This window comes from Siniperca chuatsi, linkage group LG12 (assembly GCF_020085105.1).
Source record: "Siniperca chuatsi isolate FFG_IHB_CAS linkage group LG12, ASM2008510v1, whole genome shotgun sequence".
NCBI lineage: Eukaryota > Metazoa > Chordata > Actinopteri > Centrarchiformes > Sinipercidae > Siniperca > Siniperca chuatsi.
In genome coordinates, this window is record NC_058053.1 from 18379991 (window position 1) to 18394076 (window position 14086).

At 40.0% G+C, this 14086-nt stretch overlaps 2 protein-coding genes across 3 annotated transcripts; one reads left to right on the plus strand and one right to left on the minus strand.

Annotated features, from left to right (window-relative positions):
- The first annotated feature begins 127 nt into the window (after positions 1 to 127).
- LOC122885405 (rhodopsin kinase GRK1-like) lies at positions 128 to 7154 on the plus strand. 2 transcript variants are annotated; one of them, XM_044216441.1, is made up of 9 exons: positions 128 to 396; positions 1914 to 1943; positions 2413 to 3126; positions 3975 to 4102; positions 4927 to 5084; positions 5173 to 5256; positions 5352 to 5476; positions 5583 to 5784; positions 5983 to 7154. In XM_044216441.1, the coding sequence occupies exons 1-9, from the start codon at positions 364 to 366 to the stop codon at positions 6270 to 6272; spliced, it is 1764 nt and encodes a 587-aa protein (XP_044072376.1). In that variant the 5' UTR covers positions 128 to 363; the 3' UTR covers positions 6273 to 7154. The 2 variants fall into 2 exon arrangements, with proteins under 2 accessions (XP_044072376.1, XP_044072377.1); XM_044216442.1 differs by lacking the exon at positions 1914 to 1943.
- A 140-nt stretch (positions 7155 to 7294) lies between these two features.
- mettl21cb (methyltransferase 21C, AARS1 lysine b) lies at positions 7295 to 12184 on the minus strand. The gene is made up of 5 exons (XM_044216453.1): positions 12068 to 12184; positions 9804 to 9924; positions 9445 to 9608; positions 9245 to 9362; positions 7295 to 7734 (listed from the first exon to the last, which is right to left on the minus strand). The coding sequence occupies exons 2-5, from the start codon at positions 9910 to 9912 to the stop codon at positions 7337 to 7339; spliced, it is 789 nt and encodes a 262-aa protein (XP_044072388.1). The 5' UTR covers positions 9913 to 9924; positions 12068 to 12184; the 3' UTR covers positions 7295 to 7336.
- Between the last annotated feature and the right edge of the window lie 1902 nt (positions 12185 to 14086).

Sequence of the window (14086 nt, forward strand, 5' to 3'; positions counted from 1 at the left end):
TGTGGGCTTTATACAGAAACAAGAAGGTCACCTATTATTTGTCTCAGGCCTGGCATAATATTTCTAACTTGTAGGCAGAAATAATACCTCACAGAATATCAAATTTCTTTTTATTTATTTTTGCATGTCAAGCAACAAGGCTTTTTACAAATTGTCACAACAGCTCGATTCCTCCGACATTTCACCTGCCAAAGGACCTGGTAAAAGAATATTTCCGTTTTTTAAGATCCCTACTGATTTGAGACTCGTGGTTCTTTTAAAAAGGATTAAGACTGGTTCCTAGACTTCCGTGTGCTGGAGGAAAGGTGGGTTTGGGTTAAAGGGAGGCGTCTGCTTGTCAGAGGAACGCCACAGGAAAACTACATGCTAGACACTCAAGAAGAGGATATCTATGAGGTGAGAACAATTTATTATATGCTGTTTTACTCACCATGCCATTGGTCCTTATTATGCTACCATAGTTTCATGTCTATCGGGTTTTAATTTCAATATATGGACGGATTTACGAGTGCAGTCACTGACATTGAGACTGGGCCCTCATTAATGAGGTGCCCAAATGTTTCTGACATGGAGAACCGATAAGGGCCAAAATGAAGCACATGCTGCAGGCACTGAATCATTTGGAAGTTTTTCTTTTCAGTGTCGACGTCTGCTTAATAAGTCTGATCCTAAGGCATCAAAACATGTCTGCTTGATATTTAAACTCCGTTTTTGCACATTAATAAAAAGGTTCAGGTTTTTTCATTAAAACAAAACTGTAATGCCCATATGCATAATTGAAAGGGTTATTGGTCGCAGTAATCATTCCTCCTTTCCATACTGGCCACAAATCTGTTGCTAGAGTCCAATGTCTGTAGTGGGGGACAAAATACACGGTCGTAATTTTGTGTAAAATCACATTAAGTTCAGCTGAAGCTAAAATGAGGCTTTGTCAGTCTGAGAAAGTCAAATAAAGTGGGTATGTTCCAAAGTTAGTCTTTTTACTACAAAATTCCCTCCTTGTGCTTCCAGTGTTTGTTTGGCATGTCATTATTGTATTGCGATATAATTGAAACATTTGAACCTATTCATTTATATTTCACACTTAGTATTTATTTAATCGAATGTATCTTATAAATATAAACACTGATGTATTGAAAAAGATTATTCCAATATGTTGTGTTTATCTGTACGTAGGCCTCCCAATTAATCACAAACATGATTCATTTTAATATCCAGCAACTGCTTGATTACAGTACCACTGCTAATTGTCGTTTGCTTGTTGATTGACTGGTGACCAAGTTACTGAAATTTAGGCTAAAAATTAGTTCTCTCAAAAGTAATTGAATTACTTTACCAATTACTGCATATAAAAGTAACTAATTAGGCCTACTAGGGAAAGTAACATTTGCTTTACTTTTAAATTTATGCTTTAATTCTCTTATTAATGCGCACAGTTGAAACAATCAACTTTTGGAGAAACGCATCCCGACGTCATGCTGCGGTGGCCAATCCAGCGATCAGATCGGTCAAACTGCGTCCTGAAATATCACTTCGTGGAACAAACTATGACACTCTCCCAGTTGTGTCCTGGCTTGGTTTATTTAGTGTCCCCAGCTTCGATTTATGTGTCTATGCTGAAAAATAGCGATACCAAGAAGCTTCCTTTGGGAGGGAGCGGAAGCGGTGGTCAAGCGACCTATAGAGTGAATGAGGAGAGGGAGCGCCGGTAGTGAGAAAGCCGGTGAATCAGAGAAATAAAATGCTGTTTTCTGATTGTTTCACAGCAGTTACATTCTAAAACACAAATAACGCACACACCAGCGGCTTATCGCTACAATACCTGATTTGGTCTTAATGAAGTGGTTGGTGACATTAGATCATAAACTGGAAAAACCAGGTAGGCCGTAATAGGCTGCTTTTGTCTGCTGCAGGCCTACTCTGCAGTTGTCCACTATTTTCAGGTAAGTAAAGAGTAACTAGCCCATTTAAATTTCAGTAATTGCGTTATTTAATTTGAAAAAGTAATTAGTTACATGTCTAGTTACTGCCAAAAGTAGTGTAATTACAGTTACTCCCAACACTGCTGGTGACACTCCAGCTGCATAGGCTGCCTGTGTTGTTCTGTTCCAGCATGTGCTTGCACACTTTGTCTGGGGCATTAGGGTGTTAATGGATTACAGAAAGGTGTTGACTCAGGTGTGTGTGTGTGTGTGTGTTTGACTGAGGGTGGTACAGTGCTCACAGTGTGCTGGGATCTAGTTGAGACATCAGCCTCAAGTTCCCATTTCTCTCTCACGTCTTCCACTACTCTGTGATTTTCTCACCTTTGCTTCATCCTTTTACTATCTCACCCCTTCACATTAGTGAGCAGCATTTATCCTCTGCCTCTGTTTTCTCTTTGCAATGTCTCTTCCTTGCGTTGCCTAACAGTCACCTACCCTCAACATGGATATCGGAGGACTGACCACAGTGGTAGCAAATTCTGCATACATCAATGCTCGTGGAAGCATCGATGGCTCTAATGCAGCAGCAGCTCGGGATAAGAAGTTCCATTCTCGCCTCAAACTGCCCCACATCACTGTGTGCGAGGGCCTGAGAGACACCCTGGATTTGGCCTTTGACTCAGTCTGCGTGGAACAGCCTATTGGCAAACGCCTCTTTAGGGAATTCCTAAATGCAAAACAAGAGTATCACGGGGCTTCCCGTTTGTGGAGAGACATCGAGGACTATGACATGGCGGAAGATTCTGACAGGGTAAAGAAGGCCTCAAAGATTGTCCAGCGTTACATGGACCCTTCTGCCAAACACTACTGCCCGTTCCTGCCTGAGGACATCATAGCGAAGGTGAAGGAAGGCCAGGAGGCTGTAGGCGATGATTTGTTTGCTGCAGCATTGACTACAACGTTGGATTATTTGCGGGATGCCCCCTACACTTTCTTCCTGGAGAGCATGTATCTGAAGAGGTTCCTGCAGTGGAAGTGGCTTGAGATGCAGCCCATGGATGCAGACTGGTTCCTAGACTTCCGTGTGCTGGGGAAAGGTGGGTTTGGGGAGGTATCTGCCTGTCAGACGAAAGCCACAGGAAAACTGTATGCCTGTAAGAAACTCAACAAGAAGAGGCTGAAGAAGAGGAAAGGCTATGAGGTGAGAGAAAAGTTGTCACTCTTGATAATATGCTCCTTTACTCTTTTGCATTAGTTTTATGTCTGTCAGCCTTTAATTTTAATAGACAAATAGTTTTAAAATGGGGACTGCATTTACACTGATCCTGTTTTTATCAACTGTGCCCAAATATGTTTAACAAGGAGGACAAAATGAAACACATGCTGCAGGATTAGCGTGCTTTACGGATATTTTTCAGTGTCTGACATATTGGTGCCTTTATTAATAAGCCTGCAGCGAATATAAGTTATCTCAATCAGTAAAATAGTAATAAATCCATGAAAAATAGATTTCTTCCTGTGAAATAATTTGGATGGTCAGAGTATAAAATTTGGCCCTTGCTCTGCTTAAGAAAGCCTCATCTTGAGTACAGTATTGTTGCATTTCCTTGCATGAGATTTCAGGGAAACCCAAAGCTCTGTAATTGCGATGCTTGCAGTGATTTGATTAATAAAGGTATTTTTGCTGGTTTTACATTCCAGAGAAAGTGTCCTGTGCTGAGCAGACTGCGATGGTCCTAATCATCTTTGTCCCTGCCTCTGTCTCGTTTGGCTTTAGCCTGCAGTATTAAACAACTGAGACAGGGATAGAGTGATTACTGGGAGCTTTAGTGGAAAGCTCTTCTGAATGGAACTTCTTGGCACAGTTATATCTTGCCCTTGACTTGTCTGAGGTCATTCTCTGAAATTCACTTTAATGTATATCAACATATTTTTCTTCATTCTGATGGAAGAAAAGTCCCTGTAGTTTTACTTTTTTCTCTTTTTAAAGATGTCTCTTTAGGCCTACCATTGTTTCTCAAAATTGTCGTTCCTAATTTTCTTCTATAGGGGGCGATGGTGGAGAAGAGGATTCTTGCAAGGGTTCACAGTCGCTTCATTGTGTCATTGGCATACGCCTTCCAGACAAAGGACGAACTTTGTCTGGTCATGACCATCATGAATGGAGGAGACCTCAAGTAACTTCACATTCTGAAAAACTATGTTTCAAAGCACAAACACGTACAATGTACAGGCTCATTGAAGAAACAGTTAGAGCACATGTTCCTCATCCCTTTACTACGATGTTGCTGTTTTAATTACAGCCTATGTAAATGTGGCAGAGCAATGTTGTTCTACAATAACATGTCAATATCTCCGTTGCCAACAGAAGGTGTGCAGTCGACCAAAAGACTGAGAGATGTAATTAGTCAGCTGTGACACCAGATGGGAATAAATTTAACAATCCAAATGTGCTACAATTCATCCCTGACTGATGGTTCCTAACTACAGTGTCTTTATAGTGGGATGGATTATATGTAATAATATGCACATATGGTTGCTTTTAACAGCTGAACTATATGTCTGTAGACTGGCATGTGGGTGCAGCTGCATGTGTGTGGTGGAAACAGCAATCAGTTACAGTATTTTAGTACCATTTATGAGAGAAGGTGCCCGTTCAGATTCAGTTGTTGAAGATACACTTGACTGCAGGCTTTATGCAAATTTTAGAAGTTATTCTCAAGAGACATAGGGCTAGAACTTCGTTTTAATTACAAGAATAACCCTGAGTGATTCCTTAAAAAGCACCATTATAAGGGAGATTTGTCGTTTAAAAAAAAAACAGCACAATGAGAACAGCAGGATTGCAGTAATTGTAGTATGCAAAATGAACACATATGTAAAATCCAAGTAGCAACAACATATTGACAAGCTGTATATATGTAATACTGCAAATGTATGCAATTATGTTCCTTTTTATACATGATGGAGCAAAAGTTCACCTGTTCTGTGTTCCCTGAAGGTACCATATCTACCTGGTGGATGAGAACAACCCGGGGTTTAAGGAGCCTAGAGCCTGTTTTTACATCGCTCAGATCATCCAAGGCTTGGAGCACCTCCACCAGAAAAGAATCATCTACAGAGATCTCAAGCCAGAAAATGTGCTGCTAGATAATGATGGTAATCATTTTTAGTCAAACACTAGAAAATGTGCCATTGTCCATGTGTAATTAATAGCTAATTAAGATGTATTTATATTGTCGACCAGGGAATGTGCGTATATCTGACCTGGGTCTTGCTGTGGAGCTAAAAGAAGGCAAAACAATGACCAAAGGATATGCTGGGACACCAGGTGGGTCTCATTTGTAGTTACTAAGCAATTTCACATTTAAAGGTGTAATTTCACTGTTCACATACTTAATCAGATTTTTCTTTTGGTTCTTGCAGGGTACATGTCTCCAGAGATGCTGAAAGGAGAGAAGTATGACTTTTCGGTCGACTACTTCACTCTGGGAGTGACACTGTTTGAGTTCATGGCTGCAAAGAATCCATTCAGAAACAGGGGGGAAAAAGTTAGTCGCCTTTTATCAAACCTTAAGCTTTACCCTTTGCACAAAATGGCTAACATTGAGAAATAAATGAGAGGATGAGAATTAAGAATACTTGTCTCCTATTTAGGTTGAACGTGAGGAGATGAAAGAGCGCATGCTGACACGGGTGGTGGCATATCCAGACCATTTCAGCGAGCATGCAAAGTCGCTCTGCGATGGACTGCTAGCCAAAGAGGTTGATCAGAGGATGGGTTTTAAGAATGGATGCTGTGATGAAATCAGAGCACACCCATTTTTCAGTGACATCAACTGGAGGAAACTGAATGCAGGTACCATCTATTTTCTATACTTTCTTATTTTGTTCAGGGTTGTGTATAACTTCTAGAACTTGAAGTAAACATTGGCATGAATAAGTACTTTGTCCAAAATAAAAAAATGCATTTCTGTTTCCTTTAGACCCTGAAAATGGCTTCAATCCTCCTGCAGTTTGATGCGATTTTTAATTTCCATTTCTCACCTCTCTCCAGGTATTCTGCCTCCTCCTTTTGTTCCTGACCCTAAAGTGGTGTACGCTAAAAGTCTGGATGACGTTGGGGCTTTCTCCTCTGTGAAGGGGGTGGCATTGGAGGATTCTGACAAGACCTTTTTTGATGAGTTCTCCTCAGGCAACATCCCCATCCCCTGGCAAGAGGAGATGATTGACATGGGCATTTATGGAGAGCTCAACGTTTGGGGTCCTGAAGGCAGCATCCCGAACGACCTCCGCAGGGAGTCCATACTAGAGCAGCCAAAGTCATCAACCTGCTGCATATCGTAGAGTCATTGAAACACCTTGAAAATACATCAACCATACAGTGTATAGACTTGTAGTTCTCTAGAACATGTGGCATGAAGACTCAAATACTCAGGGCAGACACAAGTCTCTTCTGAATTTTCTGATCGCAGAGTCAGATTGAGACTCTAAACTTTTATTGGTGAGCGCAGGAAACAACAAGAATGGAGGTGGATTTTCAACCTGGAATGGACTTGAGCATAGATTTAGGAGTTAAGAAAAAAGAAATGTATTGACATTATATCCTCTGCCCCCCCACTCTGTCTTCATCCTCTCTTTTTTTGTCCCTCTCTCAATCCGTTCACTCTCTTCTCTTTGTGTGTGAATGTGTTCAATTATTGTAATGCTTTTAGATGATTTTAAAATGCATTTTAAAGGTCACATTTTTACGCAGGGCTTTAGTTATGTGGTATGTTTGGTGCTAAGTGACAGTCACGACATGTTGAACATGTAAAATGTTTGATATTGCATATGTGCTCCTATAGTATAGGATGCCATTTAATGGAAAGTGCTTTTGTTTCTTTTTGAGTTTACTGTCCCTTAGTTTTTGCTATATACAGCTAAATTAATTGCTGCTGTTCAAATACCAAAAGCTAAGACAACAGAAACGCAAAGTTTCATGATTTTGGAAAACATTTTCTTATGTGTTTATTTCATGGTTCATAATTGACTCTTTGCATGAATAACCAACTTTTAATAACATTTTATGTAGTGTAGTTGCTATGAGACAAATTTGAATATAGAGAAATATTAACAGCAAATAAATTTATTTTTCAAAACAAATTGTTGAGCAAAAATTGAATAAAGTCAGAAATATCAAATGTATGAAAAAGTACTGGCAAATAAAATAGATTGTTGAAATGGAAATTTGAGTCAGGAGCTTGATTTCTGCTTTCTGCTTTACAACATTTACAGCACGGAAGGTCCAGGAATGTTGTGTAAACACCATCCAAAACCAGCCAAAATGGAATTTCCTTTTTTTCCCAAAAAAAACCCCAAAACAAAACACAAACCCTTTCTCATCTTCTTCACCTCCTGAAGCTCCTCCGTCACTCCTTCGCTGTGGCCTTGTATATCCCCACCTCCTGCTGTGGGAGCTCGATGAGCAGTGTGGTGTTGAAACTGCTCTTAAAGCATTCTGTGAACCTCAAGTCTGACTGGAACCGGATCTTGTTGGCCCACAGCAGCGTTGTTCGACTTCCTGGTCGGCAAAAGTGACGCATGGTTTCCAGCAGTTCTTTAAGGCAGTTGTGGTGATAGACCACATCAGCTGCGAGCACGTAGTCGTAGTGGTAGGACGGGTAGGGAAAGTCTCGCTCCAGGTCCTGACCCCAGGTAAGGGCAACCACCTGAGGAGTGTAGCGGGACCGGCCCTTGGTGTTCCGCATTAGGTTAAAGGTCAGATTTGACAAGATGTCTGGCAGGTCAGTAGCTGTCACCCAAGCACCTGGAAAAGAGTAGAGAAACAACAAGACAGCTGAAGTACAGATAGGAAGACCCATACACCCCGTTTTAGCCACCTTAACGGCTAACAGCTAACTGCTGGGCTCCAGGGATGCAATGCTGGTCTGTCGGTTGTTCCGTCCACCACTTTGGTCCAGACTGAAATATCTCAATAACTATTACATGGATTGCCATGAAATGTTGAACAGACATTCGTGGTCCTCTAAAGATGAAACATAACGACTTTGGTGATCCTGACTTTTCGTCTAGTGCCACCATGAGGTTGACATTTGTGGTTTTGAGTGAAATGTCTCCAAGGCTCGCCTTAAAATTTTGTTCATGTCCCCCTCAGGATGAATTGTAATAACTTTGGTGATCGTTTAACTTTTCATCAATTTCAATTTACAAAAACACTGATGACTTTCCCGTCAGCCTGAGCTGTAGTTAGTGTTTAGTGCTAATTAGCAAATGTTAGCATGCAAACGTGGTAAACTAAGACGGTGAATATTACAACGACTACCTGCAAAGCAAATAAACTGGGTTTGTCTTGTCTTGCTGATGTTAGCATTTAGCTCAATGCACCGCTTGACTCAAATCATAAATTTGATGATAAAATTTGAAATTCCACTTTGAAGTTATCACCAATAATGTATAACTTCACTTGGATCTTGATCCTCTCACAAAGCCCAAAACAGAATCATTTTGGCAGGACCAGCTGTGTGTTTAGAGAGAAGACATTCAGACCAGTGTTTGAACTAGGAAGGTCAGTAATGCTTTGTGTTGAAGTGCTTTTGAAAGAATAATTGTAACTTCATGGATTTCTTTTAGTTGTGTATTGATAAAGGCAGAGGAATGAACAGTTCTAAAGAGTTTTAATGATTCCCTTTGTGTGTATAGATGTTTGATTTCATAGGGAATAAAATGACACTCATGTTTCCACTGCATGATTAATGGAGGCACCAAAGGACGGCAGTATCAGTCCGATAATAACTTTGTTTGTCAAGATATCTTTACAGCTACTTGCCTGTTTGCAATGCAGAAATTTTGATGTGGGCGGAAAGTCACGGTCCTCAGACAATGACTCCCACTCTTTTGGTGACCCTCTGATGTTTCCCTGAGTTCCACTAACAGGCCAAAATGTAAATTTTGCACAAAAGATGAGCAGATACCCTTAAAATATTGCATATTTATGCACCCAAGGGAATAAACCCTTTATGGCTTTTCTGCTAGCACAACAATCAAAGAGTACCACAACTGTTCTAAGTATGTTCAATTTTATAAAAATGTCATGATTAATGCTAATTTGATCATTAATTTTATATACAACTAACTGTTAGTGTCAGCATTTGCATGTAATGGCATCAAAGTTGTCAAAAGCCTGTTAATGAGTTATGTTATTATTTAGGACTTCAGTGTCAAGACTTACTAGTGAATTCTTGTAGACAAGGTTATTGTTTCATACATACAGTACATATTGTGTGAAGTGCAAATGCACTTTATTATCATAGACTTACCAAGCAGACTGGCCACTATTGAGAGCAAACCAGTCCCAGCTCCAATCTCCAGCACCGCTTTGTCCATCAGGTTCACTTGTTGCTGGTTATTCTCCAAGAACTGGCACAAAGCTATCGCCTACAAAATAAAGTCTCATTATCACATTTGCAACAACCAGGTCAGAGAATGTACAGATACACTCAGTCATGGCAGGGCGTACCCCGGGCCAGATCAGAGCACCATAAGTGTCCATGGACTCGCGGATGCTGATGTCATGACCAGCAAATTGAAAAGACTCCTGTCCCAGTGCGTAGTAAACACTCGGCTCCCAGATGCTCCTTCTGTCCAAAGCCTCTCCTGCCATCACTTTTTGGTCTGTTAACGCTGTAGAGGAGAATGTTGCATGAAGAGTCAGGTTACAATTCTGCACACTTACAGCACTGATAACAAATCTGAGTGTAACAAATCTACTTTGAGAGAAACTGTTCCTCTCCTCTGCAATACAGAAACTAGGCTAGAGATGGCAGAGCAAAATACAAAAGACATACACATACTCTTGAGTGTTCAATCTAAAGTTACCCTCATCTGTGGTCCCATGCTCAGCTTGTAGTTTCCCATCCTGTTTTTTGTCACCCACCTCCTTTTTCTCACATGGGACAGGTTGGCTGACTGTGGACAATCTCTCCATGACCACTAAATACTGTTGAAGGGAAAGCAGTTTAATTACATATTTTTGTGACATGAGTATAATTACAGTGTGGCTTTGGATTATGATGAATACATTTTAAGGGGTATTTCATCAAATTAGTATTGCACTTCCAAAAAAGCTGGAGGACTCACAAGAGGCAGATTAGAAAAAGGATGGTAAAAAGTGGTGACACAGGGGCAGAGATATCCTGGGTTTTAGTCCCCATTATGGGTCAAGGTAAAAAAAAACATTGGATCCTACATTTCCCATAATGCAACCCTTTCTCTCCCTGCCTGGTAAACACCATATGCTGCATTCCAGACAACTCGGAACTCGAAAATTTGGGACCTCCTACTAGAAAAAGCATAATGGAAAGTTATTTAAAGTTGGAGTTCCTATTTGCAAACTCGGGGCAAATTCATGTACTCTGACTTCATGAAGAAGCAGGTGTCTGACATCACACAACAATGGCAGCACCCATGGAAGTGCACATTAGGTTACATTTCAATCAATAGGGAAGGGGGTAGGATGTATTTGTAGACTACAGTATTGTATTAGGCTAGTGATATGTTTCCGAGTATAAAAGTGACGTAAAATAATATGTATAATCGCGTCTGTTCATGCGTTGTTGTTTCCTCCTCTGTTTCGTTTATATAAATGCAAGGAGGCTGCACTGCTGAAAGTTTAAAATTGTGTGTACACTTGCCAAAGAAACATCAGTTTGTCACGGTCAGCTATGTTTTATGTTGTTTGACCTTGTGCAGCTGGAACGCTTTGAGATCGGAAGTCAGAAATTTCAACTGGCAAATTCCGACCTTCGACTTTGACTAAAATGCAGCAATAGACTGTGTAAAACATGGGCGTAGTGGCCATGACGTCACCAATAGGTTTCTGAAGAGCCGTTGTGAAGCTCAAAGTGGGCGGCTCCCGGCGGCTAGCCACCAGAGAGGGCCCCCACCTGTCACTCAAAGCGGTCACGTTCTTAATTATGCGTAACTTTAAGCCTTAATATAATTTAAACGGGTGAGTTATAAAAACATTCACCCCCCTCACAGTTGTCATGAAGAGGGAAATTATCTATAGAGACCAAAACCGTTTTTTGTACCAGGCTGTAAACATGTTTATTTCTGCTGTAAAGTTGGACATTTTAACACGGGGCTCTATGGGGATTGACTTGCTTTTGGAGGCAGCCTCAAGTGGCCATTGAGGAACTGCAGTTTTTGGCACTTCCGGGTTAGCTTCATTTTTCAGCCCCAGAGGTTGTTACTTGGTAAACACCCACTTCTTTCAAACCACACACCTCCTGTTTGTAACACAAGCTTTCTATTAAACATTAAGAAAGCTCCTCGAGACAAGTAAACTGACCTTTAAGTGTAATATTAGTGGAGTGGCCCTTTAAATAACAACTCAGCCTCTAGCTACACTACATGTCTTTTTGATTTAAGCACAAGAGTCTGTAAAAAAGTTAAATAGTTTTTCAATGCAAAAGTTCAGACATGTATATGCTGTATGCATTACTATCTAACATTGTTAGTTTATTTAAAATTTTTGTTTTTTTACTGTACCTCTTAAAACTTAATGAGCAAACACATCGAACTGCAGGATATAAACATATGAGAACTCCCTTATTAAATTTTGACAAGTATGAATATGTGTTCAAGTAATCAGTGTCTCACATAATTAGGCATATCAGTCGTGTTGATGAGCTGCATATCTTTACTTTTCAATTATTTGGATTATGACAAACATTTGCATTGTTGCCGATTCTCTGGCTAGGAATTATGTTTTATTTTTAGTGTGCTTCTTAAAGGATTTGTGTGTTTGTGACTTATTTTAATCTCAGTAAAAGTTGGAATGGGTTCAGAATGGACTAGATTTAGTCCACTAGTCCCTTTGGCTGTTATTGGACTCCGATCTGGAGCCCAGAATCACAGCTGGTCAACAAGCTACAAACAGGGATACAGAGGACACATTGGGTTGCTCTTTACCTCAGATGGGAATCACATTCAGTTGGATTTCAATGCAAATATGAAGGACACAGTTTGATATAATTTTTAAATAATTCCTGTCATCTGATGTATGTGAAAGTTTATCTCATTCACTGAAACCCCCAAAGCCTTTAAATATGTTGCTCTTCAGAATGTGTGAAACGTACCTGTATGAAGCAGCTGTCTCTTCTTCCTCTTTTCGCGTTGTGTCTGCACGTCTCTCTGCTGTGTTCTTGTGTTTATAGTGACACACCCCTGAACGAGGCAGGGGTGTTTGGGGTCTCTGATGGCCAGATTTGAGAGACAGAAGCAGAGACACAGATTTATGTCTGACAGAGAGATGAACAATCCTGACCCCTCCCAACACTTTAACATCAACCCTTGTTGTCAGTGTGCGTATTCTGTGTATTACTGTATACTATTGTGACTTTAAAATCAGGTCCAGCATTTTGTTTCCTCAGAGGATTTTTCACATCTGCAGAAAGCTTCTCTATTATTCCCTCCTCTCATCCTTAATAAACCAAACATCTGGCTTTAAGCAGGAGGTTCAGGTAGGACTGCAGGGACATGCAAACATTTGAGAACAATGTGTATTCACACTGTGCACTGTGCCAATATATTTGCATATTTATGTTTATCCTTGGAGGGTTGTGAACAGATCTGTTATGGATGTGCGCCACCTGGCATGCTCCAAGCAGAATAGTGATAATTTCTAATGCAATCAGCAGGAGAGGGAGGAAACTGTTTACCCAGGCCTGACCTGGAACTGACACTTCCACCTTTATACCTTTATCAAGCATGTATCCATCGCCTCTTCATCCCCCTGACATGTGCCATCTCTTATCCTGCTTTTCTGTCTCCCTCCTCCCCTTCCAGGTCCTACTTGCTGTGTTGCACATAAACACACTGGACCAACCATAGACAAGACAAACAAAAACAACAACAAAACATCGCAGAGGTGAGTTGTGGTAGTTGAGAATCCAGTGAGAAGCTGTGCTACCTTTTGAAAAGCTGTCTTCTATGTGTGAACTGGAAAACCATTTTAGGGACTGTATAAAAAGTATTGGGGTGGTTATAATATAATAATTATAATTCACTTTGTGAAAAAAGCAAGGCCCTCCAAAGGGCCATTAATGTTTTATTTGAACCCTCCTCTTGACTTCAACATCCTCCCCAAAACATGGCAAAATTATATCAACAGTGCTAAACTGGTACAACTTGTACATACCCCAAGTGTGTACCCCAATTTAAACAATAATATTTTTTCAAATTATTTTTGGGCCTTTATTAAATAGCCATTGTGGAGAGATGCAGCCAGATTTGAACCAGGGACATTGCAAACTTCTATAATGTGCACACACAATAAAATGCTAATATAGAGGCGGAATGTATAAATATACAGTATACATATAAGCATATAACATCAATATAACATAAAAGACCCTCCCCTGCTCTTCCAAAAACTACCATACCTTCAGCCAAAAGAAAAATTACAATACCCCCTAATAACTTTCGTACAATCTGTTAGTGTGACAAGAGAAAAACAACATATGCCAAGTATAAATGACTTTTGAAACTTGCTTCAAAGTCTCATCCAGGGACTTTGTAATAGAGTTGTGAAATCTATTAACAGTGAACAGCAATCAGTCAATTCTGCATCAAGATACATTACTGTTATGAGGTAATACGGTTCAGAATTTTTAAATCAATCAACCATTTAAACTGCCTTACCACACTATGTCACTTTGACAAAAAATGAATGCAGACTTGATGTTTATTGTGATGGATTTCATAATTTATGAGTCTGTAAATTGATTTTCAAACCATTCAGAAATGAATGGAAACTGTTTACAGGAACATAGGCAAAAATGTATCAAAATATCTGTAAAAGTTTATAGAAATGCACTTAAAATGGTAAGAAATATTATACAGTATACATGATTTGTAGTTAAAACCTGCACTAGAACACCCTGACATGGTCTTTTAGGTACATCCCCACCTTTGATATTTTCTCTTGAAAATGGGTCTAATATCTGACTACACACTGTTGAGGAATTACTTGAGATCATTTCAAAAGATGTGTTTGTCTGTTATTTGTCCATACAGAGCTGCAGTTTACACTAACATGAAGAAAAGCACACAGATTAGTTCCGGGAATGTATCTGCACTATAAAAAGCGGTGGTGT